Source organism: Culex quinquefasciatus, chromosome 3 (assembly GCF_015732765.1).
Source record: "Culex quinquefasciatus strain JHB chromosome 3, VPISU_Cqui_1.0_pri_paternal, whole genome shotgun sequence".
Lineage (NCBI taxonomy): Eukaryota > Metazoa > Arthropoda > Insecta > Diptera > Culicidae > Culex > Culex quinquefasciatus.
The window spans coordinates 91,442,520-91,470,042 of NC_051863.1; the positions used below are offsets into that span (position 1 = coordinate 91,442,520).

General features: G+C 34.3%; 1 protein-coding gene across 1 annotated transcript; it reads right to left on the reverse strand.

Annotated features, from left to right (window-relative positions):
• Positions 1-17,358: 17,358 nt before the first annotated feature.
• On the reverse strand, positions 17,359-18,159 carry LOC119769065 (circumsporozoite protein-like). The gene has a single exon (XM_038260961.1). The coding sequence runs from the start codon at positions 18,157-18,159 to the stop codon at positions 17,359-17,361; it is 801 nt and encodes a 266-aa protein (XP_038116889.1).
• Between the last annotated feature and the right edge of the window lie 9,364 nt (positions 18,160-27,523).

The window sequence follows — 27,523 nt, forward strand, 5'->3', positions numbered from 1 at the left end:
CGAGAAAGTTTTCCTATACCCTATGGCTGTTTTCTCAAATTAAAGGTTTCTTATAGGTTTTGAACCGGGGAACAACTTTGTAGAACATCACAAATTTTTAGAGCACGTTATTTATTTTTCCATACTCCAAAAAATATCCTGTATCTTTTCAGGATCAATTTCTAGCGCTTAGCACTTTGTTTAACAAAGTTGTTCCTTGGATCAAAATCCGTAAGAAACCTAAGAATAGGAAAATTTAATAAGGTTTTGAGAAACTTTCTCTAAGAAGAGGTCAAAACTGAAACATTCCCATAGTAAATTTTAAAAGTTCCATACTAACTTCAGGTCAATGGTGGAAGTACTAAACCTGAACCAAAAACGCTAAAAAAATCAGGCTAGCTTCTGGGGCCATATTGCTCCAAAATTCCTGTAGAGGCGTTTGAAATTGAATACTTTTGTCTTTTTCATATAACCGTGAGCTACGCTATTGAACAGCCAGAAAAATTAATCAATAAATTGTGAAAAATCTAAGTGTGTAGAAATTTGTCAACACCGGTTAAGCTAAAAATAGAAAATGAGATTCAGAGAAGCTGGTGTGTTCTGTAAAACTTTTTTTTTTCTTGAAAAAATATTGTTGATTTCATTGGTGAAAATTTACAGTAGTTTTCCTATTTTAAAACTCTAATATTTCGAAAAAGCGTAGGCAAATTTCAATGCACGAAGTTGCTTATAAAAGGGAAATAGTGCTGAAAATATTTCAAATGCCATTTTTTCAATCTCAAGAATGTCTAAATTTTAAAACAAAAATCATGTGTTTCATTGCTAAAATCTTGAGTTTTTTTTTAAATATTCATTTTTAGCTTTTTGGATGTTTCTAAATACCTCTGATTCAAGGCGGGTTTAAAAACACCTAAACAGCAAAAAAATCTAGATTTTGTTTTTAGGATTACTTTAAAAAATTCTAGAAATAATTCCTATTTTAAAGAAGTAAAAAATAATAAAAAATATGACAACAACGTGAAAATAACATACAGTTGGACAATATTTTAGTCTGGAAGGTATGGCTTAAACTTCATTGTATAACGGTCCAAACTTTAACGCTGTATTCATTTTGAAAAGCTCTTCTATAACTCCTTGATCTTTCTGCCACTTCAGCGCCCTGCCCCTTCTTTGATGACAAAATAAATTTAGCATTCAATGTAAATTCTCAAGAACACTTTGGTAGAAATATTCATACAATTGAATATTTCGTCAACTTAATCATTTTTTTATTATATGTTACCCCAAATTATCTAGTAATTTGTAGTTATACTTTATATTTTGGCGCCCTTTCTCTTTAAAATACCTAATGAGGATGTTATAACTGACATTAAAAATAAGTACAATCACCGATTTCGGCGCCCCCCAAGGGCCGGCGCCCTTGGCGGTCGCCAACTGCGCCAACCCCTAGGTACGGCGCTGAATCTCAATAAATAATACTTTGGTATATTTTACATATATTTTGCTGGTTCGAATCCCGAGGCGGACGCTCTAAAATTCTAAGTGTAAATATGGGTATCCGGCGCCGTCGCTCTGTGCCTTACTCAAACAGGGCGGCGAAGTCCTTGTAGTTAAAAAGAAGACAGTGGTTGGTCTAGTACCGGCCGACAGATATATAGTCAACTTCGTTTTTTTTTATATATTTTACATTGGTGCAACAGGAGACTACACTTTTTTAATTGGCGCTGCAAATCGTGTTGAATAGCGCCATGAAGGGGGGCGTTAATTCGGAGTTTGAGCGAATTTGAGATTTTTGCGCAAATGAGAGTTTTGGCGTAAATCGGAAGAGGGATAGGCCGTTCACTTGTGGAGCGTAAACGGGGTTTTAGTGAAGAAGTAGAGCGTCCAAATTCCCGTCCCGGGAATTCCCGGGATTTCCCGTAAAAATATATTTCCCGTTTCCCGGGAAATTTATAAATTTCCCGGGAATTCCCGAATTCAAGCGGAAGTAAACATTTTATTAATTTTTTGGATCCATATATTTTTTAAGTGCTCTAGAAAAAATGAAGAAACACAATTTAATATCAAGATTTATTTCTGATAATATTAGTTTCTGAAGAAACTGGAAATTGACCTTGCTAAATGAAAATAAATTTTTACAATTCAAGTAAACTTTTAAAAACATAATTGGATACAGAATAAAGAATACGAATAGTTTACGTTTTTGTTTACCATGATCAAATTAGATGTAAATTTAATTGGTATAATTAAATATTTCAAATAGGTTTTTGCAAGCAGAATTACTTCAATTCGTTAAAAAAAATCAATTTAAGGTAAAAGAATTATGGAGCATGGATGCAACAATGGGTGTTAGAAGGTTTAACATGAAAAAAAATCGAAGAGTGGTAGTGGGTTGATGACAATTTATCATATAATTTAAATCATGTTTTCGTTCCATAAAAAAACGTTCAACAGAAGTCAATTATAAACCTGAAAACCAAGAGGAAAAAAAAACATTTTAAAATCATTTAAAAACTACTTTGTATTGTTTAAGAGGTGCCCGAAATATGCAAACATGGTTTAAAAACTTGCTTCAAATATTTGAAAACATTGAGTTGTTTGAAGTAAAACAAACACGAGAAGTTAGATTTTTAAAGAAAAACTTAAAAGCTTTACCAATCAAGAGCTGAAATCAGTATATCTTGGTTTAGAAAAGTTATTTGTTATGAAAAAAAATTCTGAATGATTTTACTCGTTTCAACTTAATGTGCCAGGGTATGCATACCCTCTCAAACTGGTCACAGAGGCAAGTTTTAAATTTTTTTTTAAGATTGTGGAGTAAGGATTCATTTTACTTACTGTCCAAACTCTTTGATGAAAAAGTACTTTTCAACAAAAAATATAAGAGATCACTTTTTGATTTGTTGTACGATTTGAGCTTATAAATTAGAAAAAAAATACATTTTCTTGTAGTTGTATGCATTTTTACATGCAGTCAAGCTATTAGTTTATCTTTATACTTATTTTAACCGTTAAAGTCGCTGTCCTATTCAATTTTGATGCGAAATATGATTCAGAATCAAGATTAGAGCAATTTTCAATTAGTTTAAAAATTCCCGGGATTTCCCGGGAAATTGGTTGAAAATATCCCGTTTCCCGGGAAATTGCAAACCCTGGGAAATTGGACGCTCTATGAGGAAGTGTAGCAGTAATTGCTCAAAACAAGTTTTCATAAGTTTTCTTTTTTTATATTAAGAGTAGTTCTCTACGATTTTGCAAATTTTTTCCACGATTTTTAACTTTTATTTTTTTTTTATTTGGATGAAACTTTGCCATGCACCATGCATTCTCTATGCCAAAAGAAGCAATTTTGCATCATTCGTTTTTCTATACAAATGTCCATACAATTCTGGGGGCTGGTCATATTAAATTTATAAAAATGAATGAATTTCTATATCTTCACAAGGGATTATCTGATCGATTTGGTGTCTTGGGCAAAGCAAAAAATCCGATTTTTTATGTTTTAGGGGACTAAAAAAGACATCTACGGAACTTTAGTGATGGTGCAAAATCTGGTTTAGGAGATATGATTTTTTTGAAGAAAAAAAAAAAAACGAAAAAGTGGACAAACATGGTTGAAGCAATTTTGTTAACAAAATGTACCGTTTTCAGGTTAAAGCTAATTTTAGGACTGCATTTTCAATTTATTTTGGTTTCTATTCATTTTAAAATAACACTTCTGGAATTTAAAGTACCCCTAAAAAATATTTTTGAAGAGCCAAGAAAAATTTGTACAACTTTCTCTCTGAAACTTTCAAATCGAGCAATTTGTTTCTAAGATACACAATTTCAAAGAAATCAAATCTATGAACTTGATTTTTCTAAGTGTTAACCCTTTGCTGCCCATTTTTTCGATTTTTTTAATTTTTCCCTTGTCATTTTGAGCAACTTTTGTTCTACGAAAAACTTTACTTCTCTTGTTTTATGTTGTTTTTGTTTAATTTTTAGTTTTAGATTTGCATTTATCTTGTTTAGTTGATGTTTGTTTTTTGTAGTATTTGGCCTGTTCTAGCACCTAATTTGTGATGTTTTTTACAGCCAATTTTTCATTATTTTTTGTATGTTTTTCATTTTTTTTTACTCTAGAACAAACCATTATCATTTAAATTGTTAAAAAATGCTTAGAGGTATAGTCTGAGACAATAGAAAAAAAAGTACCGAAAATATTAGTGAAAAACACAGCCAAGAAAAACAATCATTTTTAAAACATTAGTAAAGTCACATAAAACAAGTCACACGTTCTACCCTAATTTTTTTTTTCAAATTTTAAGAGTTTTTCTTTCCATCCAGGTTTTCAAGCGAAGATGGCGTTCGAATGGTGAACGCCCGAAATGTCAAAATCGCGCAGTAGCACCAACATTAGGAAAAAAAAGTGGCTGTCATGCCATGGCACACTTTTTCCGTAATGTTGGTACCACTGATTGATTTTGACATTTCGGGCGTTCACCATTCGAACGCCATTTTCGCTTAAAAACCTGGATTGCTTTTTAAAGGTCGAAATTTTGTTAAAAAATTGATTTTTGGCGAATTATTAGATCGAACCCCGTCTAGAGGGGTTGGATTGTAGCTGGATAAACTGAAAGTGTTCAACTGATCATAACTCGGAAACTACTGGTCCGATTTTCAATCGACTTTTCTTTGCATTCCCTATGTCAAAAGAAGCAATTTTGCATCATTTGTTTTTCCATACAAGTCTCCATACAATTTTGAGGGCTGGAATGGGTATGTAAACGTATGAAATTTTGTATCTTTGGACGGAATTTTCTGAAAATCTGAAAAATTAGATACCCAAAACTTAATTTTTGGGTCAAACATTTGTAACAGACTTTTTGAGTATAAAAAATGAAAAAAGATAATTTTGAATATATTTCTATCGATTCCTTGACTTTTCTGAAGAAACGTCCTAGAAAATCGATAAAAAGTAACAAAGTTGCTACAGGAAACAAAGATATATTTCGATTTACCCCAGAAAATGTTCCGAAAAGGCACCTCTCTCATAAACAAAATTTAAAAAATGATAAAATAATTAACATATTAAAAAAATACATTCAACGCCTGAAAAGCACCATAGAAATGATGAAAATATTTTGAAAATAAGATTTCAAAGAAAGTTTCACAACACGTAAAAAAAATAATCAAAAAAAGTTAGCTTAAGCAACATAAAAATGATAAAAAGTTGCGCCATGTTTTGAAATAAAAATGTTAAATAAAACAATTTGACTACCTTTTTGAAAATAAAATTTCACTAGAGGTCATGACAAAATAAAAAAAAAATGAAAAATTAGAGCAACATAAAAAAAGATCAGAGATATTTTGAAAAAAGAACTTTACCAGCGGCGTTTTGTTAAAATAAAAACAAAATAAAATTATTTGACTATAGGTGCTCCTCAAGCTATAAAGACTGTTCAAAACTAGTCAAACAAAGTGTGCCAACCGGCGCAAAAAAATGTTGTAGCTAGAACGTAAAACAGAATTTTTATTTTGTTATGTTATCGTACGCCAAACTTTGTTTGGCTCTTATTAAACAGTCTTTATGTTGCTAGAGGGGCGACGATAGTCAAACTTTTTTTTTTGTTGAATGTTTTAATTTTGTCATAATAGCGTTTCCAGTAAAATCTTATTTTTAAAATATTTTTATCATTTTTTAGCTGCTTTGGGCACCGATTAATCAACTTTTTTCTCAATAATTTTACCAAATTTTTCCCCACTCATAAGGGCGCTTCCAGTAAAACTTACATATGGGTCATTCCACCTGAAGTGTGCAAGAAAAAATGCAAATTTGAAAATTACCATCTCCGATTCTGCTCAAATTTGGCAGAGCTGTTGAAGCTATCAAAACATGCAAAAATCCCGAATTTCATCAAAATCGAACCACCCCCTCCATTTTTGTACCCTCCCAAAAAATCGACTTTTTGGTGATTTTTGAGCGGAACCCCTATCTTCAAACGACGATAACTCAGGAACCACAAATCTTAGAGGGTCGGTCTTAAACTCAATTTTGAAGTAAATTGGACGTAGAATCCATTGCCGTGATCAAAATTTAGATTTAAATATGTTTTCTACCTGTATTGCGCAATTGAAAACTTTAAATGGCCGTATCTCAAAACAGCCCTATTTATTTTTTGAATTTAACCTCACCATCGTATTCCCCGTCCGATTTTACATAAGAATCACTTATCGACAGAAAGGAATTTGTTTCGTTCCAGAGATATCGAATTTTAAAGTTTTTAGTTTCTGAGATTACCTACATTAGCTTCATTCGCCGCATATCCTAGAAGCACTCAGAAGCGCTGTTCAATAACTGCTACCTGGTTATTTATTGAATTAAGATTTCATCCCAAATAATCATTAGCAAATAAGGCAAAAATGTAATGTACACCACCAAAGACGGAAACGGCAACGAAAATCCGGCGTGTTAACCGCGACCCGCACCGTTCAAATTCTCCAAAGCAACTGTCAAACATCGCGAAACCGTCCGGGTCGAAATACACACACAATCGGGGGGAAAACAAAGACGGAAACGGCAACGAAAATCCGGCGTGTTAACCGTGACCCGCACCGTTCAAATTCTCCAAAGCAACTGTCAAACATCGCGAAACCGTCCGGGTCGAAATACACACACAATCGGGGGGAAAACAAAGACCGAAACGGCAACGAAAATCCGGCGTGTTAACCGCGACCCGCACCGTTCGAATTCTCCAAAGCAACTCTCTTAAATTCTTAAATTCTTAAATTCTTAAATTCTTAAATTCTTAAATTCTTAAATTCTTAAATTCTTAAATTCTTAAATTCTTAAATTCTTAAATTCTTAAATTCTTAAATTCTTAAATTCTTAAATTCTTAAATTCTTAAATTCTTAAATTCTTAAATTCTTAAATTCTTAAATTCTTAAATTCTTAAATTCTTAAATTCTTAAATTCTTAAATTCTTAAATTCTTAAATTCTTAAATTCTTAAATTCTTAAAATTCTTAAATTCTTAAATTCTTAAATTCTTAAATTCTTAAATTCTTAAATTCTTAAATTCTTAAATTCTTAAATTCTTAAATTCTTAAATTCTTAAATTCTTAAATTCTTAAATTCTTAAATTCTTAAATTCTTAAATTCTTAAATTCTTAAATTCTTAAATTCTTAAATTCTTAAATTCTTAAATTCTTAAATTCTTAAATTCTTAAATTCTTAAATTCTTAAATTCTTAAATTCTTAAATTCTTAAATTCTTAAATTCTTAAATTCTTAAATTCTTAAATTCTTAAATTCTTAAATTCTTAAATTCTTAAATTCTTAAATTCTTAAATTCTTAAATTCTTAAATTCTTAAATTCTTAAATTCTTAAATTCTTAAATTCTTAAATTCTTAAATTCTTAAATTCTTAAATTCTTAAATTCTTAAATTCTTAAATTCTTAAATTCTTAAATTCTTAAATTCTTAAATTCTTAAATTCTTAAATTCTTAAATTCTTAAATTCTTAAATTCTTAAATTCTTAAATTCTTAAATTCTTAAATTCTTAAATTCTTAAATTCTTAAATTCTTAAATTCTTAAATTCTTAAATTCTTAAATTCTTAAATTCTTAAATTCTTAAATTCTAAATTCTTAAATTCTTAAATTCTTAAATTCTTAAATTCTTAAATTCTTAAATTCTTAAATTCTTAAATTCTTAAATTCTTAAATTCTTAAATTCTTAAATTCTTAAATTCTTAAATTCTTAAATTCTTAAATTCTTAAATTCTTAAATTCTTAAATTCTTAAATTCTTAAATTCTTAAATTCTTAAATTCTTAAATTCTTAAATTCTTAAATTCTTAAATTCTTAAATTCTTAAATTCTTAAATTCTTAAATTCTTAAATTCTTAAATTCTTAAATTCTTAAATTCTTAAATTCTTAAATTCTTAAATTCTTAAATTCTTAAATTCTTAAATTCTTAAATTCTTAAATTCTTAAATTCTTAAATTCTTAAATTCTTAAATTCTTAAATTCTTAAATTCATAAATTCATAAATTCATAAATTCATAAATTCATAAATTCTTAAATTCTTAAATTCTTAAATTCTTAAATTCTTAAATTCTTAAATTCTTAAATTCTTAAATTCTTAAATTCTTAAATTCTTAAATTCTTCAATTCTTAAATTCTTATTCTTAATTCTTAAATTCTTAAATTCTTAAATTCTTAAATTCTTAAATTCTTAAATTCTTAAATTCTTAAATTCTTAAATTCTTAAATTCTTAAATTCTTAAATTCTTAAATTCTTAAATTCTTAAATTCTTAAATTCTTAAATTCTTAAATTCTTAAATTCTTAAATTCTTAAATTCTTAAATTCTTAAATTCTAAATTCTAAAATTCTAAAATTCTAAAATTCTAAAATTCTAAAATTCTAAAATTCTAAAATTCTTAAATTCTTAAATTCTTAAATTCTTAAATTCTTAAATTCTTAAATTCTTAAATTCTTAAATTCTTAAATTCTTAAATTCTTAAATTCTTAAATTCTTAAATTCTTAAATTCTTAAATTCTTAAATTCTTTCTTATTCTTAAATTCTTAAATTCTTAAATTCTTAAATTCTTAAATTCTTAAATTCTTAAATTCTTAAATTCTTAAATTCTTAAATTCTTAAATTCTTAAATTCTTAAATTCTTAAATTCTTAAATTCTTAAATTCTTAAATTCTTAAATTCTTAAATTCTTAAATTCTTAAATTCTTAAATTCTTAAATTCTTAAATTCTTAAATTCTTAAATTCTTAAATTCTTAAATTCTTAAATTCTTAAATTCTTAAATTCTTAAATTCTTAAATTCTTAAATTCTTAAATTCTTAAATTCTTAAATTCTTAAATTCTTAAATTCTTAAATTCTTAAATTCTTAAATTCTTAAATTCTTAAATTCTTAAATTCTTAAATTCTTAAATTCTTAAATTCTTAAATTCTTAAATTCTTAAATTCTTAAATTCTTAAATTCTTAAATTCTTAAATTCTTAAATTCTTAAATTCTTAAATTCTTAAATTCTTAAATTCTTAAATTCTTAAATTCTTAAATTCTTAAATTGTAGCCGTTGCGATTCGATCGGTTGCAAACGGTGCAGCTTTTGCGCCACTCCCGTGAGGGAGACTGCCCGCCATGTCAAATTTGCCCGGATTGAGACTCTCGAAGAGGTGCTCGGTTGAACTTCTTCCCAGGGAAGAAGCAAGATCGAATCGGCCAGCGTACCAAAGTGACCCACAAGAACGGTACGGAAAGCTCAGCCCCCGAAAAGCTCCTCAGAAATCCACCAGTATAGGACCCCCCGTGCCCGTATGAATCATCATGGGTAGTACCGACACCCGCCACCAGAGAACTTCACGAAGCATGGGAAATACGCAGAACTTTTGCATTGGGGAGGAAAGGACTGGGAACGGACCCTAAAGTGACGGAAGCAGCGCTCCGGATCGACCAAAAAAACTAACACGTGAGCTCATTTTAACTGCAGGGACTTTATTAATCTCCAAAATAATCACTCATAATTTAGTTGGCAGGGAATCAGAAAAGGTGCTCGTTTATTGGACTAGTCTAACATTTTGTGTATTTCATTCATTGTTTCGTCTTCAACGTCTACCTAATCATCTTCCTACTGTGTGCGTTTGCTCTCCTACTGTCTACTCTTTGTTCTGCTGTTACCCCGTGCTTTTGTGCTCTCTCCTCAAATCCTCAGCTCGTCAGCTGGAACAGCTGATCGCTGACGTCACCGGCAGTCAAGCGGACTGCGGCAGACAAAAGGCACTAGAGTGCGATGTCGTGGATGTGTGGGGCGGATCAATAAAAGCCGTCACACTCCGAGCGCATGGCAACACGCGCTTAAACAAAATGGACGCCGTCCATCAAAATGGCGTCCGCTCTACGGCCGCAGCCGGAACGGAAAAACGTTCGTGACGCCTTTCGTGGCCGTCACCCTTCACCCGAGCAAATAGAACGGACTCACCGGACTGCTGCTCCTGTTACTTGATGATGCTGCTGCTGTTGATCTTCACCGCGTGCTCGCGGACGGCGCGGACGACGCTGCCGATTCGACTTCGATGAAGTTGCGCGGGCCGGGACTTGGCTTTCCGGGCCAGCACGTGGGCGGATGGACCGCCTCCAGACGAGATGTTGACGGCTCGTCTCTTCCGGCGATGTAGCTTGTGCCGGGTCAAAACTTGTCCCACACTCGATGCGGGGCGGTGGTGGACGTGCGCTCGATCTCCTTCTGGTGCTGCTTGGCTGGTAGGGCGAAAGGAAGCGAAGCCAACGAACTTCGCAACGGATTAGCACATGCACGGGGATAATCGCACGGGGTAACGGGTTTTTACCTGATCTCTAGCTAGGCCGCACTAGGGCTCACTTCTTCGCACACACTATCGCACACAATTCTAGCTTCGACGAGATCTAGGGGGGAGAAGTTAGAATTTAAAGCCTAACCGGAAACACTACCACGCCACTTTCAAACCTCAGGACTGGACAGGGGAACCCGGGATAAAAGTCCGCGCACTCCACACTTCACAAAGGTCTGGGACAAAGTGAACGAGTACTAGGTTCCTCAGAACGGGGAAAGTGGCCCCAGACGTACTTTTGGCACGTCGTTTCCCGGAGATTGCCTCGGGCTTCTTCGGATCTTTAAAGATCTGAGTTCCCGTCTCACTCTAGCGGTCGGCAATGGCTCTGACCGTCCCTTTCCGTCTTCCCGAAGGATTCAACATATGAGCAACCTCCGCGAGATTCTCTCTCCAGGTCTTAAACTGGTAGCGAAAGTTACCAACGATCGTGAGGGCTAACATCACCTACATTGATTACCGTGGTAACGGAGATCAAATTACATTTGAAGACGAACGGAAAAACCAAAATAAATAAATAAATAAATGCTAACAAGTGCAACTGTTACATCACTCCATGCTTAAATTACGAAAATTCAGTTTAAAAAAAACTGAATTTTCGTAAGGGGAAATCTTACGAAAAACAAGGAGGAACCACAAAAAAACTATTTATTCTACTAATATATTTACATTTCACTAAAAACAAATTGCGAAAGATTCTTCAACAGTTCGGGGTCATATATGATCATCGGTTACAAGTAACCTCCATCTCTATTTCCAAGTCATGATCCATCACAGAAAATGCTTGTTACTGACCATCAACGTCTTCACTCCGGTCTCCAGCGAACGTTCAGAAATCCTCAACACAATGCTAGTGCAAAAATTTTATACCCTAACCATGGATACTTTCTTTTTCGGTCATTTACTTCACAGGCTAACATCTCTAAATTTCTCCCAGAAAAACAACTTGTTTGAACCGTCCAGGACTAGCAGTTCGACTATGACTAGTGGTTGACATTCCTCATTCATTCATCCTAACATTCAAATCTCAATCAATACCCCAAACTAAAATATACTTTCAAATAAATAATATTCCATATTCAATGAAAATACAACCTAAAGTCTCCATACTTTATGTTCCCGAAATAACACAGGCTCATTAAGACTCAGAATCTACCCCAATCATTACGTTGAGCAAATGAAACTTCGTCCTAATTCACCGAAATCATCTGTTCTGCAGAGTTTAGGCCTACCCCAAAGCTTTACTTCAGGCAAATTTGTCCTTCACTCTAACAGAACGCAGCCTAATTAAAATATCTGTATAGAGCTATCTAAGCCCGCTCTCACGCACACTAGCGCACCATTTGTTTTGCTGGCTGGTACAAAATTTAACCTCACTTTTTTTCGTGTACGTACACGCAATACATACGCACGTAGATAACTCTATTGAATTTCCACCCCAGAATCGACTCTGGTCACCCGAAATTCAACAAGACAACTGAAATTCGCCACAAGGGTTCTCCCAAATAAACACTGGAAAATTTCACTCTACCTAACTAACTGGAACTGTCAAACCAAAAGCTTCGTCAAAAAGCTTCGCCGAGGACGTCAAACGAAAACGTAAACAAACGTGGCTGTCCGTAATTTTACTCGCGGTGGTTTTGTCCGAAAAATGTGCTCTACTTGTGACAAAATGTTGTGAAAAGTGCCAGAAAATATTTAAATTGCTTTTTCCTGATGCTAATTTACGGGGGGAGTATTCACTTTCTCCCACAAAAACCAAAATTGATGTGCTTTGTGTGTTCTTTTCTAGGAGCTGCGTCGTGGGACAAAAACAACTCTGGGTGCTGAAGGCTGACTGAAATTTACTAATAATTATGCTGAAGGCTGGACAAAATTGATGCTGCTGAACTAAAAACCAAGTGCTGACGGCCAAAATCTACTACTGGATGGAAAAATCTGTTGCGGAAGGCTGAAAATTACGGCGGAAATATGTTGCTGAAGGCTGAATGTGCTGTGACGTCATCAACTTCGTTTCTGATTGGAAGCTGCGACGACTTCTAATTGGAAAACCTAACCTACTCAACACGACGACATTTATGCTGCGCGATGCTGAATTATGCTGACTACATCTCTACTCATCTCAAGTTCCCGAAAAATATGCTCAAGACGACATAACTGAAGACAACCTACATCATCGAACATGCTACGCAACATTACTACAGAGATCCAAGAAGAAACTAACACTAACGATAAGTACTCACATGTAGTTTTTATAAGATTAGGCGCGACTAACAATTAACAAGCTTTATTTACATCAGGTAGGGTATTTGCTCCCATCCTTGATCCTATTCCTATCCTAAATCTAATTTTTGTCTCGTTGGACGGTCTGTTTACGATGTCCGAGATCACGGTTGTTTTGTTCGAGGGTGTTCGTGATAGTTTTGCTCTAGTTCTTCGTTTTAGTCGCCAGTAGTTTTAGTTATTGTGGGACGCTCAACTCTTTGATCGAGGAGACTGGAAGGTTAGAGGTTTTTTGAGATCTTGTTGCTTTCGATTGGGTGAAAGGGACATAGCTGGTTGGGTCATAGTTTGCCTAGCATATTTCGTCGACAGTCAGCAGGTTCGAGCATAGATCTTCATGTTGGCTAGGGGAGTTGGTCTTTCGATTTCGTCCGCAAAAGCTCATGAATCATCGGTACTCTCATCTGAAGCTGGACATGTGTGGCATGTAGTTGTAGTTGTTGATGCCTAAAGAGTGTTTTGGAGCATAATTTATGCTTGGTTGCCTCTCTACGGTTAGAGGGTACATAGCTCGAGAAACTAAATTTGAAAAATCCTAAATTGCAAAATCCTAACTGAAGTTGATCGATTCTAACCGCGGTGTTAGTCGATCGAACGCGAGGGAGGTTGGTGAAGCTTTTTAAGGTACTTGCAGTTGAAAACGCCCAGACGTTTACCTTTTTCGTCTTCTAGCTCGTAGCAGTGTTCGCCCACTACCCTTTTGACCAGTGCAGGAACGTACTTAGGCGCAAGTTTGGCACAGTAACCCTTACCCTTGTCGGAAAGTTCGGTATTCTTCTTTAGAACCTTCTCGTTGACCGTGTACTGCGGACACTTCGCGTTTGACCTGAGGTTGTAGTACTTCGAGTGCCTCTCGAAGGCCTTCTTGAGATTCTCCTTGACGTCGGCGTACAGTTTCTCCCTCTCAGCGTTGTTCAGACTCCCACTATCAATCGACGTGTCCCTCATGCAACGGTACTCTCTTCCGTCCGAGACCATGTTCTGCCCGAACAGGACAAAGTAGGGCGTGTACTTCGTCGCGTCATGCACCGAGTTACGGATGGCGTTGGCGATTGTCTGGATGTTGTTTGCCCAATCCTTGTGGTCCTTCTTGATCGTGGCCCGGATGGCGGTTGTTATCACCCGGTTGGCTCTCTCCGAATCGTTTATCTGCGGATGGTAACTCGGCGTTCTCCAGTGGGTTACGTGATATCGACTCAGCAGATCTTGGAACAGTTTGGACGTGAATTGTGTCCCGTTATCTGTGAGGATTACTTCCGGAACCCCGAACAGCAAAAACAGCATGTTTTCAACGAACGGAACGAGCGAATCCGCCGTGGCTTGTCGAAATGGTTGTACTAGTACGAACTTGCTGAAAACGTCTGTTAGTACCAGCAGACAGGTGCTTCTCCCTTTCCCCGATGCCGGAAGCGGTCCAACGTAGTCCATCGTCACAAATTGCCACGGGTATTCCGCAATCTTCCGCTGCACTTTCAGTGGAGCTGTGGTGTTGACGTTGGTCGCTTTGCTGGTTTGACAGACGAGACAATCCTGGCAGAAACGTTTCGTTTCGGTGTTCATCAACGGCCAGAAATATCTTTCTCGAAGCGCGGCCAGAGTCTTCTCGAACCCGAGGTGAGCGGTTCCGTGAGTTTTCCGGAGAATCTCTTCTCGTTCCGACTTCGGCGGGTAGACTTTCCAGCTGAAACGACTATCCTCGACCTTCCCCTGGCTCTTGACGAACTTGTAAACGCTGCCGTCGACTACTCGGAAGTCCGTGTAGGCCTGCGGGTCCATCGTGATCTGCTTGACCAGGTCCTGGTACTCCGGATCGACTTGCGCTACGCTGATGGCATCCAGCGAGCGAGACAAACAATCTGCGGTGATGTTTTGCTTCCCCTTTCGATACTCCAACTCGATATCGTACGATTGGATCTTAAGAGCCCACCTGAGCAGCTTAGAGTTACCCGACTCGACACCTATCGTGAACAGCCAGAGAAGGCTACGCGCGTCCGTGACGACTTTGAAACGGCTTCCTTCCACGTAGTGCCGGAAGTGCTCGATCGCGAGCAGAACGCCTAGGCATTCCTTCTCCACGCTGGCGTATCGCTTCTGGGTGCTGCTTAACTTTTTACTGAAGTAAGCGATGATTCGCGGCTCGCCATCCAGCTTCTGGATCAGCGCGGCTCCGACAGCATTATCAGATGCGTCTGACTCGATCACAAACGGCTCGGCAAAATCCGGGTTGGCAAGAATCGGTGCCGAAACCAGCGCGGCTTTCAATTCTTGGAATCCTTCTTCCGCGGCTTCCGTCCACTGGAACTTGTTCTTCTCCTTCCGTAGCAGGTCCGAAATCGGCGCGACGATCTTGCTGTAATTGGAAATGAACCGTTGGTAAAAGCCCGCCAGGCCGAGCAGACGGCGAATGTCCTTAACGCTCTTCGGGCGGCTGTAGTTCAGGATCGGATCAATCCGCTTGCTGTCGATCGCGACGCCCTGTCCGGTTAACAAATACCCCAAATAGTTCACCTGCTTCTTACAAAACTGCGACTTGTCGAGCGAAATCGTCAGGTTCGCCTTTGTCAAACGTTCCGCCACGATCCCTAGCAGCCGAAGGTGCTCGGACAGGTCTTTGGTCGTCACCACAATATCGTCCAAGTAGACAAATACATGGGGCTCCAGATCGAACCCAATGACCTTATCCATAAGTCTGCACATCGTGAAAGGTGCGTTCGTGAGTCCGAAAGGACACACCTTGAAGCGGAACAGTCCCTTCGACGTCCGGAACGCTGTGAAGTCGCGACAATCTTCCTTGAGCGGTATCTGGAAGTACGCATCTTTAAGGTCGATCACAGAGAAGTAGCACGCACTCTGCAACCGATGGAATATCCCTTTCATGTCGCGCATCGGGTAGGAATCCTTCTTCGTCATGGCATTGATCCTCCTCGAGTCCAAACAAACCCTTAGCTTACCATTCGACTTGCGGACGGGAACCAATGGGTTCGCCCACTCACTCGTGCACTCCTCGATGGCATCCATCTGCTTGTAGCGCTCGATCTCCTTGTCCATTTCCGCTTGGATGGAAGGTGAGCAGCGGTAGAGTGGCATTCGGCGGGGTTTCGCGTCCTCTCGAAGTAAGATCTCATGCTGCAGAAGCGCTGTTCTTCCCAGACGACCTTCCGTTGTACACGGGAATGTCCTGATGACGTCGGCCAGACTTCCTCTCTCTGCTTCCGTCAGGTCATGCTCGGTCTTGATCGTTTCCGGCGTGGTCACCGACGGTTCCGGCAGGTCGATGCCCGGAATGTCAAGGGAATCGTCCGGTGGTGGTTGCTCGATGACCGGAAGTGCTTCGACCGGATGTATGAAGAAGTGGAACAACTCTTCCGGAACGTCCTGACTTCCTGCGGTGATCTCAGCGATCTCTTCTAATCCCGTTTCACCCTGCATCATCGGTTTAATCCCGAAGGTTGTCCAGAAGTTGATGCCTAGGATGAAGCTTCGTGTGATTTCCGGTACAATTACTACTGCTACGACTTTCGTCACGTTTCGAAACGTAACCGGCATGTTGACGTACCCCACGCATGAGTACTGTGTGTGGTCGGCGGTACAGATTCGAATCGGTGACGGAAAAATCTTCAAACCGTAACGATCAGCTACGTCTCTCGAATTGGTAACGCTTACGCTGGCACCCGAGTCTAACAGGGCCTCGAATTCAGTTTCGAACACACGGATTTTCACGTGTGGACACAGGTTGGTGTGAATTTTGATCTCCAATAGGTTCTGAAAAGGGTCGAAAAAAGGTGTAGAACCGGGAACATTGTTCTGGCTTGGAATGCTGGAGTTCCCGTTGCGGCACTCCGAGCTTAGTTTCCCGGATTTTGTCCAGACTGAGGGTGTAGATTTCCTGGACCTTGTGTTGTCTGAGCAGCCTGTGCGGATGCGCTCCTTCTTGGGTGGACGTTGCAGGTCGCAGCAACTGTCCCTGCATTTCCACACACGTAACAGAACGTCGTCTTTTCTGCTTGACATTGTCTCCAGAAATGTCCGTGCTGTCTGCAGTTCCAACACAACGGAAGTCTAGTTGTTTCCTGTGAAGGATTGACTCTGTACCCCTCAGCGGGACGGTCCCGTCTCCATGACCGGTTCTCCGGTTGTCGCTGGTTCCGTCTATCGATGGCGTTCAGCTCTTCTTCGCTATCCGTTTCCGGTTGATCTGCCTCAAGATTGTTGACACCGTGACGCGTATTTATCGGAGTAAGAGAAGGATCGTTCGCATCGATGCGTTGACACAATGCTGCGAGCAGGTCCTTGCTGTCTATGTTGAAGTACAATAACTTGGAACGGTAACGTTGTTGCATGTTCTCGTAAATTATGCGGAACATCCTTCTTTCCGACAACGGTTTCGTCAGAAGTTTGTTCAAACGCTCGATGTCCGACAGAAAAGCTGAGAACTTTTCTCCTCTCTGTTGTTTGCGGTCCGTGATCCGTTGACGGATACTCTGGTTCTCGTTTGGATTACCGAACCGGAAGCGAATCTTCGTTTCGAAGGTCAGCCAATCCCAATCCTCCTCGTAGTAGGTGAAGAACCAATCTGATGCCTCGCCTCTTAGTAGCAGATGGATGTGACTAAGCATACTACTCTCAGAGATCGAGTTCATCATGGCCAATCTTTTCACCTTGAAGATGAAGTCTTCCAACGTGGTCGAGCGCGGTTCCCCAGAGAAAAAAATGTTCCATTTCTCAATCCGTCTGTCGTACTGCTCCGTTCGGCGGCGTCTGGTCCTTCAAATGGTATGAAATTCCCTGAACGTCATCGCCATCATCTTCAGAGTCGTCATCCTCATCTCCGTGGTCATCGTAGCCACCGTGACTTCCGGAAGCTTCATTTCCAAACGGCGGTCGATGCAAGCGCAAAGTCAGTCCCAATGGCTGCGACTGGTTGTTCTGCGCGTTCCGCGGTTGGAATTGATTACCCTGCGACGGCGTTTGGTTCCCATTGACCGTGTTCCCTTGCCCCGTTGGTTGCGAACGGTTGTTCTGTCCTGGGAGACCAAACTGGTTACCCTGCTCCTGTTGTGGCCACTGGTACAACTGGGGAGTCTGGTTTGAAGTTGGTGGAACTCCGCGATTCTGCTGAGGATTCGACATCGGCCATTGGTACAACTGGGGAGTTTGGTTTGGAGGTGGTGGAACTCCACGATTCTGCTGAGGATTCGACCATTTGCTTGATCTCGGCCACTGGTACGACTGAGAGGTTTGGTTTGATGGATTTGGAGGGAGTTGCAAACCTTGGCTGAACTGTGGGTTCTGTCGATTGTCCGGCGGCGGCGGTTCCTGGTTCTGCGCCGACGGTTGAAACTGGTTCGTTTTCGACGAAGATTGGTTCAGCGGAGGTTCGGTCTGTCGCGAAGGTACTTCCGAATTGTTTTGAGGATTAGTTGCCTTCTTCCGTAACTCAGCTAAGTTGATATTCTGCAAGCGATCGGTCAGTTCCCTACACGTCTGCCTAAGTTCCTTGTTATCCTTGCGCATTTGTTCCATTTCGGCTTGTAATTGTTCCCTGGATGGAACGATACCAGGACGTTTACTCGCGGGAATTTTGGGAATCGTACCAGTGTAACTTGGGTTGACTCGGACTGGACTAAGGTCGATCCCAAAATCGCCAAAGGTCAAGTTGTGCTGATTCTGGCCACTCCCATTTAAGTCCCCAAGCAAGTTATTCACCGTATTAACAACAAGGTTCGATCGTACGCTGGTATTCTGGCCAGCAGTTTGGTTGGCAGACAGGTTCCCCGACTGGTTCTGTTCCACCGGAAGAGCAGCTGCTCCCTCATCGTGGTGTACTTCTTCGCTAATCGGCTGTAACTGAACCCCAACGTGTTTCATAAGATCACAAATATCCTGTACTAAAACATCCCTCATTTCCTTCGTTTGAGGCGTAATCTGACTGTTTTTAGTACGCAGATAGTAATACTTAAGACGTGAGATTAATTTTGGATCCTTTTTCTCCCGTAGGGCTAGTTCAATAGAAGACACCCGCGAATTAATGAAGTCGTAGTCCTGTTCGATCGTGTAAATTGACAGATATTCGCGTTTCTCTTGACTGTCTTCTTGGTAGTGTTTTTGCAAAATTTCATATTTAGTCTCTGTGTCTAAGTTAAGCGCATCATCGAGACTTCTCACCCTTAATTCATAGTCCAGCTCATCATTGAGCAGATGCTTCGCGTAAGGAAATTTGAAACTCATTTTGTATCAATTTATTATTGTAATAAATCTCCCTAAAAACGAAACAAGACAAACTTGCAATCAACTACTACTATGACACAAGCACTCTGTAATCAGGACAGTTAATAAATACCACATATACTGTAATAAATAATCATCAATAAATAAATAAATATAATAAATAACAAAGATAATGAATTCCACAATTAGATCTGCCTGAATGACCTCAGTATCCGAAATAATTTCCCAAAATAATCTCTTTTTCGAATCTTTTCGATCAGAACTCCAAAATTAATATTTCCCAAAACAAATCATCATCTTTCACTTAATCAGAACTCCAAATTAATTTATCCTAACATTTATCATCAGTAAATCATTCTTCCACCTCGGCACCAAATCATGTGCAACATCAATCAATCATAATAATCTCCAGAACATCATAATTCACTCCATAAATCAGAAAAATCTCCAAATTCAACGAATTTTACGTTGGGCGCCAAAATGTAGCCGTTGCGATTCGATCGGTTGCAAACGGTGCAGCTTTTGCGCCACTCCCGTGAGGGAGACTGCCCGCCATGTCAAATTTGCCCGGATTGAGACTCTCGAAGAGGTGCTCGGTTGAACTTCTTCCCAGGGAAGAAGCAAGATCGAATCGGCCAGCGTACCAAAGTGACCCACAAGAACGGTACGGAAAGCTCAGCCTCCCGAAAAAGCTCCTCAGAAATCCACCAGTATAGGACCCCCCGTGCCCGTATGAATCATCATGGGTAGTACCGACACCCGCCACCAGAGAACTTCACGAAGCATGGGAAATACGCAGAACTTTTGCATTGGGGAGGAAAGGACTGGGAACGGACCCTAAAGTGACGGAAGCAGCGCTCCGGATCGACCAAAAAAACTAACACGTGAGCTCATTTTAACTGCAGGGACTTTATTAATCTCCAAAATAATCACTCATAATTTAGTTGGCAGGGAATCAGAAAAGGTGCTCGTTTATTGGACTAGTCTAACATTTTGTGTATTTCATTCATTGTTTCGTCTTCAACGTCTACCTAATCATCTTCCTACTGTGTGCGTTTGCTCTCCCTACTGTCTACTCTTTGTTCTGCTGTTACCCCGTGCTTTTGTGCTCTCTCCTCAAATCCTCAGCTCGTCAGCTGGAACAGCTGATCGCTGACGTCACCGGCAGTCAAGCGGACTGCGGCAGACAAAAGGCACTAGAGTGCGATGTCGTGGATGTGTGGGGCGGATCAATAAAAGCCGTCACACTCCGAGCGCATGGCAACACGCGCTTAAACAAAATGGACGCCGTCCATCAAAATGGCGTCCGCTCTACGGCCGCAGCCGGAACGGAAAAACGTTCGTGACGCCTTTCGTGGCCGTCACCCTTCACCCGAGCAAATAGAACGGACTCACCGGACTGCTGCTCCTGTTACTTGATGATGCTGCTGCTGTTGATCTTCACCGCGTGCTCGCGGACGGCGCGGACGACGCTGCCGATTCGACTTCGATGAAGTTGCGCGGGCCGGGACTTGGCTTTCCCACGGCTACGTCACGACTGTCATCCACATACAAGGCGAGTGAAGTCAAAATCGAACCAAGATCGAACCAAGTTTTTAGCGCGTAACGTTTGAAAAGGTCATATGCGCATCGTTCATAATTTCCAAAGAAAAAAAAAAACTTTTTTTAGTTTATTTTTTTTCTTCAAAAAGATTTACATTTAATCTCGGACTTGAACTTGGGGATCAGCATTTAATTCCATCGAGAAACTAATGTTAGCATATCACCCTTTTGGTGTTCAATGAAAAACTAGTTTAAAAGATTTTCGATGGAAATTCAGTGAGTATTTTAAAAGCGCAATGTATTCTAAACCAACGGCCAGGAAGAGTCAAACGTAATTTAAGTTGTTTCAAGGAAATTGGATCTATCATTTTTAGTTTACTGTATTGTGATATATTGGTCAAGTAAAACTTTGTAATATTTTGATATTAGAATTGTTAAATGTGGATTAATTTACGTTACGTAATACTTGTAATTATCTCAAATATATCTGCAAAAGATAGTGGATACTCACAAAAAAAATATTTGGAAAAATAATTATGTATGGAAAAATAATGATTTCATACGACCTTTTCAAAAACCACACGTAAACCATATTGACAGCGCCTCTGGCGCTGACTTCAAAAAACTGCATGCGTGTCAGATCCTTGGGCTTTCCGGGCCAGCACGTGGGCGGATGGACCGCCTCCAGACGAGATGTTGACGGCTCGTCTCTTCCGGCGATGTAGCTTGTGCCGGGTCAAAACTTGTCCCACACTCGATGCGGGGCGGTGGTGGACGTGCGCTCGATCTCCTTCTGGTGCTGCTTGGCTGGTAGGGCGAAAGGAAGCGAAGCCAACGAACTTCGCAACGGATTAGCACATGCACGGGGATAATCGCACGGGGTAACGGGTTTTTACCTGATCTCTAGCTAGGCCGCACTAGGGCTCACTTCTTCGCACACACTATCGCACACAATTCTAGCTTCGACGAGATCTAGGGGGGGAGAAGTTAGAATTTAAAGCCTAACCGGAAACACTACCACGCCACTTTCAAACCTCAGGACTGGACAGGGAACCCGGGATAAAAGTCCGCGCACTCCACACTTCACAAGGTCTGGGACAAAGTGAACGAGTACTAGGTTCCTCAGAACGGGAAAGTGGCCCCAGACGTACTTTTGGCACGTCGTTTCCCGGAGATTGCCTCGGGCTTCTTCGGATCTTTAAAGATCTGAGTTCCCGTCTCACTCTAGCGGTCGGCAATGGCTCTGACCGTCCCTTTCCGTCTTCCCGAAGGATTCAACATATGAGCAACCTCCGCGAGATTCTCTCTCCAGGTCTTAAACTGGTAGCGAAAGTTACCAACGATCGTGAGGGCTAACATCACCTACATTGATTACCGCGGTAACGGAGATCAAATTACATTTGAAGACGAACGGAAAAACCAAAATAAATAAATAAATAAATGCTAACAAGTGCAACTGTTACAAAATTCTTAAATTCTTAAATTCTTAAATTCTTAAATTCTTAAATTCTTAAATTCTTAAATTCTTAAATTCTTAAATTCTTAAATTCTTAAATTCTTAAATTCTTAAATTCTTAAATTCTTAAATTCTTAAATTCTTAAATTCTTAAATTCTTAAATTCTTAAATTCTTAAATTCTTAAATTCTTAAATTCTTAAATTCTTAAATTCTTAAATTCTTAAATTCTTAAATTCTTAAATTCTTAAATTCTTAAATTCTTAAATTCTTAAATTCTTAAATTCTTAAATTCTTAAATTCTTAAATTCTTAAATTCTTAAATTCTTAAATTCTTAAATTCTTAAATTCTTAAATTCTTAAATTCTTAAATTCTTAAATTCTTAAATTCTTAAATTCTTAAATTCTAAATTCTTAAATTCTTAAATTCTTAAATTCTTAAATTCTTAAATTCTTAAATTCTTAAATTCTTAAATTCTTAAATTCTTAAATTCTTAAATTCTTAAATTCTTAAATTCTTAAATTCTTAAATTCTTAAATTCTTAAATTCTTAAATTCTTAAATTCTTAAATTCTAAATTCTTAAATTCTTAAATTCTTAAATTCTTAAATTCTTAAATTCTTAAATTCTTAAATTCTTAAATTCTTAAATTCTTAAATTCTTAAATTCTTAAATTCTTAAATTCTTAAATTCTTAAATTCTTAAATTCTTAAATTCTTAAATTCTTAAATTCTTAAATTCTTAAATTCTTAAATTCTTAAATTCTTAAATTCTTAAATTCTTAAATTCTTAAATTCTTAAATTTAAATTTAAATTTTTAAATTCTTAAATTCTTAAATTCTTAAATTCTTAAATTCTTAAATTCTTAAATTCTTAAATTCTTAAATTCTTAAATTCTTAAATTCTTAAATTCTTAAATTTAAATTCTTAAATTCTTAAATTTTAAATTCTAAATTTTAAATTCTAAATTCTAAATTTTAAATTTAAATTCTTAAATTCTTAAATTCTTAAATTTAAATTTTAAATTCTTAAATTCTTAAATTCTAAATTTTAAATTCTTAAATTTTAAATTCTTAAATTCTTAAATTTAAATTCTTAAATTCTTAAATTCTTAAATTCTTAAATTTAAATTCTTAAATTCTTAAATTCTTAAATTTAAATTTTTAAATTCTTAAATTCTTAAATTCTTAAATTTTAAATTCTTAAATTCTTAAATTTAAATTCTTAAATTCTTAAATTTTAAATTCTTAAATTCTTAAATTCTTAAATTCTTAAATTCTAAATTCTTAAATTCTTAAATTCTTAAATTTTAAATTTTAAATTTTAAATTCTAAATTCTTAAATTTAAATTCTTAAATTCTTAAATTCTTAAATTCTTAAATTTTAAATTCTTAAATTTAAATTCTTAAATTTAAATTCTTAAATTCTTAATTTAAATTCTTAAATTTTAAATTTTAAATTTAAATTTTAAATTCTTAAATTTTAAATTCTTAAATTTAAATTCTTAAATTCTTAAATTCTTAAATTCTTAAATTCTTAAATTTTAAATTCTTAAATTCTTAAATTTAAATTTAAATTTTAAATTTTAAATTCTTAAATTTAAATTTTAAATTTAAATTTAAATTCTTAAATTTTAAATTTTAAATTCTTAAATTCTTAAATTCTTAAATTTTAAATTCTTAAATTCTTAAATTTTAAATTTTAAATTCTTAAATTTAAATTCTTAAATTCTTAAATTTTAAATTCTAAATTCTTAAATTCTTAAATTTTAAATTTAAATTCTTAAATTTAAATTCTTAAATTCTTAAATTTTAAATTCTTAAATTCTTAAATTTTAAATTCTAAATTCTAAATTCTTAAATTCTTAAATTCTTAAATTTTTAAATTTAAATTCTTAAATTCTTAAATTCTTAAATTTTAAATTCTTAAATTCTAAATTCTTAAATTCTTAAATTTTAAATTCTAAATTCTTAAATTCTTAAATTCTTAAATTTTAAATTTAAATTCTTAAATTCTTAAATTTTAAATTCTTAAATTCTTAAATTCTTAAATTTTAAATTCTAAATTCTTAAATTCTAAATTCTTAAATTCTTAAATTTTAAATTCTTAAATTTTAAATTTTAAATTTTAAATTCTTAAATTTTAAATTCTAAATTTTAAATTCTTAAATTTAAATTCTAAATTCTTAAATTCTTAAATTCTAAATTCTTAAATTCTAAATTTTAAATTCTTAAATTCTTAAATTCTTAAATTCTAAATTCTTAAATTCTTAAATTCTTAAATTCTTAAATTCTTAAATTCTTAAATTTTAAATTCTTAAATTCTTAAATTCTTAAATTCTTAAATTTTTAAATTCTTAAATTCTTAAATTCTTAAATTTAAATTCTTAAATTTTAAATTCTTAAATTTTAAATTTAAATTCTTAAATTTAAATTTAAATTCTTAAATTTTAAATTCTTAAATTCTTAAATTTTAAATTCTTAAATTCTTAAATTTTAAATTTAAATTTTAAATTTTAAATTCTTAAATTCTTAAATTTAAATTCTTAAATTCTTAAATTTAAATTCTTAAATTCTTAAATTCTTAAATTTTAAATTCTTAAATTCTAAATTCTTAATTTTAAATTTTAAATTTTAAATTTTTAAATTCTTAAATTTAAATTCTTAAATTTAAATTCTTAAATTTAAATTTAAATTCTTAAATTTAAATTTTAAATTCTTAAATTCTTAAATTTAAATTCTTAAATTTAAATTCTTAAATTCTTAAATTTAAATTCTTAAATTCTTAAATTCTAAATTTTAAATTCTTAAATTCTTAAATTCTTAAATTCTTAAATTCTTAAATTTAAATTCTTAAATTCTAAATTTTAAATTTAAATTCTTAAATTTTAAATTTTTAAATTCTTAAATTTAAATTTTAAATTTTAAATTTAAATTTTAAATTCTTAAATTCTTAAATTTAAATTTTAAATTCTAAATTCTTAAATTTAAATTCTTAAATTTTAAATTCTTAAATTTTAAATTCTTAAATTCTTAAATTTAAATTCTTAAATTCTTAAATTCTTAAATTCTTAAATTCTTAAATTCTTAAATTTTTAAATTGGGAGGGTGATCCAGCTGCAAATCGTTGATGTCGAAACCTCTAAACTGGGCCCTCGTCCTGTCACGTCCGTCAGTAGTCTTGTCGTACATTACAACTAGAACCAGATCTGCCAATGAATTAGTACACTTCGACCAAATAAACACTGACGCTGTATGGATCTGACTCTAGAATAAATGCACAGTTGTGTGTTATTCATAAGTCCAAAATGTTCAATTATTCATATAAGGCTTTCTAGTCAGAAATATACCAACACATTCAAAGTATGTTTACATGACAGCTGGACGTTTGTTTGCATCAGGTTTCCTATCTCTTTCTAGCAAATTTTTTTTTGTCAGGCGACTTCTAGCTGGTTTTTTTGACTGACTGCCCGATATGTCAGCCAACATACTTCGCAGGGCTGTGACAGCTACAGCTCGATCATTGTTTGCATCAGGACACTGTGACGAGGAGTTCGTCATTTTTGAGTTAAATTATATATTTTTCACTGGGCCTAGAAAGCCTTATAAGTCCAAATATTCATTTGCGGATAACTACCTAACTTGAATTGAATAAAATTGAGATTTTAAGTAACATATCCGAAAGCTACTCTTATCTCAAATCCCCGACATTTTAATTAATAGCCAAAAAAATCTAGAACGTTTCTTTTAAAACCTGTCTGGCTTCTTAAAAAAAAATAGATTAGCATTTCAAGTCGTGAATTGAAAAAGAGACGACCATTTGATCGTCAAATTCCTTAGATCCTCGATTCGCAACAATGGTCGACAATCATAATCCGACAGTCGTTAGTTCAACAGATCAACAATTTAGTCCGATTTCATTTCACTATTGATTGATCGAGACTTATTATTTTAACAAATTCAGAATGGTTTTTATAACTTAAATGAAAATCATTGATTCTGATAAATTACTAAATTCACTATTACTAATTTTGTCCCTAAATAACTAAATGCAAAGTATAAACAGTTGATATTTATAGTTAAAATCCTAAATTCTACAAAACTAATTTTTAAAAACCTGTATCCTAACCTAACATTCATTAAGATAGGGAAAAATCACATAAAAGCGGTTCATTGTAAAATGTGATATTTCCACTATCAGATATCCTCCTTGTCTCGATGACAGCTATCGGCCATCGATTAAGCCCTTAGACTACGCCAAAGTGGGTTCGCAGCATGAATTGGTGTCCATGTGTAAAAATTAAGTTTCAGCAATATACTGAACACTTCTTATTTCCACATCGAATCAAATCATAATCTTTGCCAAACAAGCATTAAAACCTATGACACTCATTATGACAAAGCCTTGGAAATTCTTAAATTCTTAAATTTTAAATTTAAATTTTAAATTCTTAAATTTAAATTCTAAATTTAAATTCTTAAATTCTTAAATTCTTAAATTTTAAATTCTTAAATTCTTAAATTCTAAATTCTTAAATTCTTAAATTCTTAAATTCTTAAATTCTTAAATTCTTAAATTTAAATTCTTAAATTCTAAATTTTAAATTCTTAAATTTTAAATTTTAAATTCTTAAATTTTAAATTTAAATTTAAATTCTAAATTTTAAATTTAAATTTAAATTTAAATTCTTAAATTTAAATTCTTAAATTCTTAAATTTAAATTTAAATTCTTAAATTCTTAAATTTTAAATTCTTAAATTCTAAATTTTAAATTCTTAAATTCTTAAATTCTTAAATTTTTAAATTCTTAAATTTCTTAAATTCTAAATTCTTAAATTTAAATTCTAAATTCTTAAATTCTTAAATTTTAAATTTTAAATTCTAAATTCTTAAATTCTTAAATTTTAAATTTAAATTCTTAAATTCTTAAATTTAAATTTTTAAATTCTTAAATTTAAATTCTTAAATTTTAAATTTAAATTTTTAAATTTTAAATTTAAATTTAAATTCTTAAATTTTAAATTCTTAATTTTAAATTCTTAAATTCTTAAATTTAAATTTAAATTCTTAAATTCTAAATTCTTAAATTTAAATTCCTAAATTCTAAATTCTTAAATTTAAATTTAAATTCTTAAATTCTTAAATTTAAATTTAAATTCTTAAATTCTTAAATTCTTAAATTTTAAATTTAAATTTAAATTCTTAAATTTTAAATTTAAATTTAAATTTTAAATTTTTAAATTTAAATTTTAAATTTTAAATTTAAATTTAAATTCTTAAATTTAAATTCTTAAATTCTTAAATTTAAATTCTTAAATTCTTAAATTTAAATTCTTAAATTTTAAATTCTTAAATTCTAAATTCTTAAATTCTAAATTTAAATTCTAAATTCTTAAATTTTAAATTTTAAATTCTAAATTCTTAAATTCTTAAATTTTAAATTCTTAAATTTTTTAAATTCAAATTAAATTCTTAAATTTTAAATTTTTAAATTCTAAATTTAAATTCTTAAATTTAAATTTAAAATCTTAAATTTAAATTTAAATTCTAATTAAATTTTAAATTCTTAAATTCTTAAATTTAAATTTAAATTCTTAAATTCTTAAATTCTTAAATTCTTAAATTTTAAATTCTTAAATTCCTAAAATTTAAATTTAAATTT

What these genes read in the sequence shown, in the direction of transcription:
- LOC119769065 (XM_038260961.1), bottom strand. Translation starts at nt 18,159, where the DNA reads ATGGAACAAATGCGCAAGGATAACAAGGAACTTAGGCAGACGTGTAGG.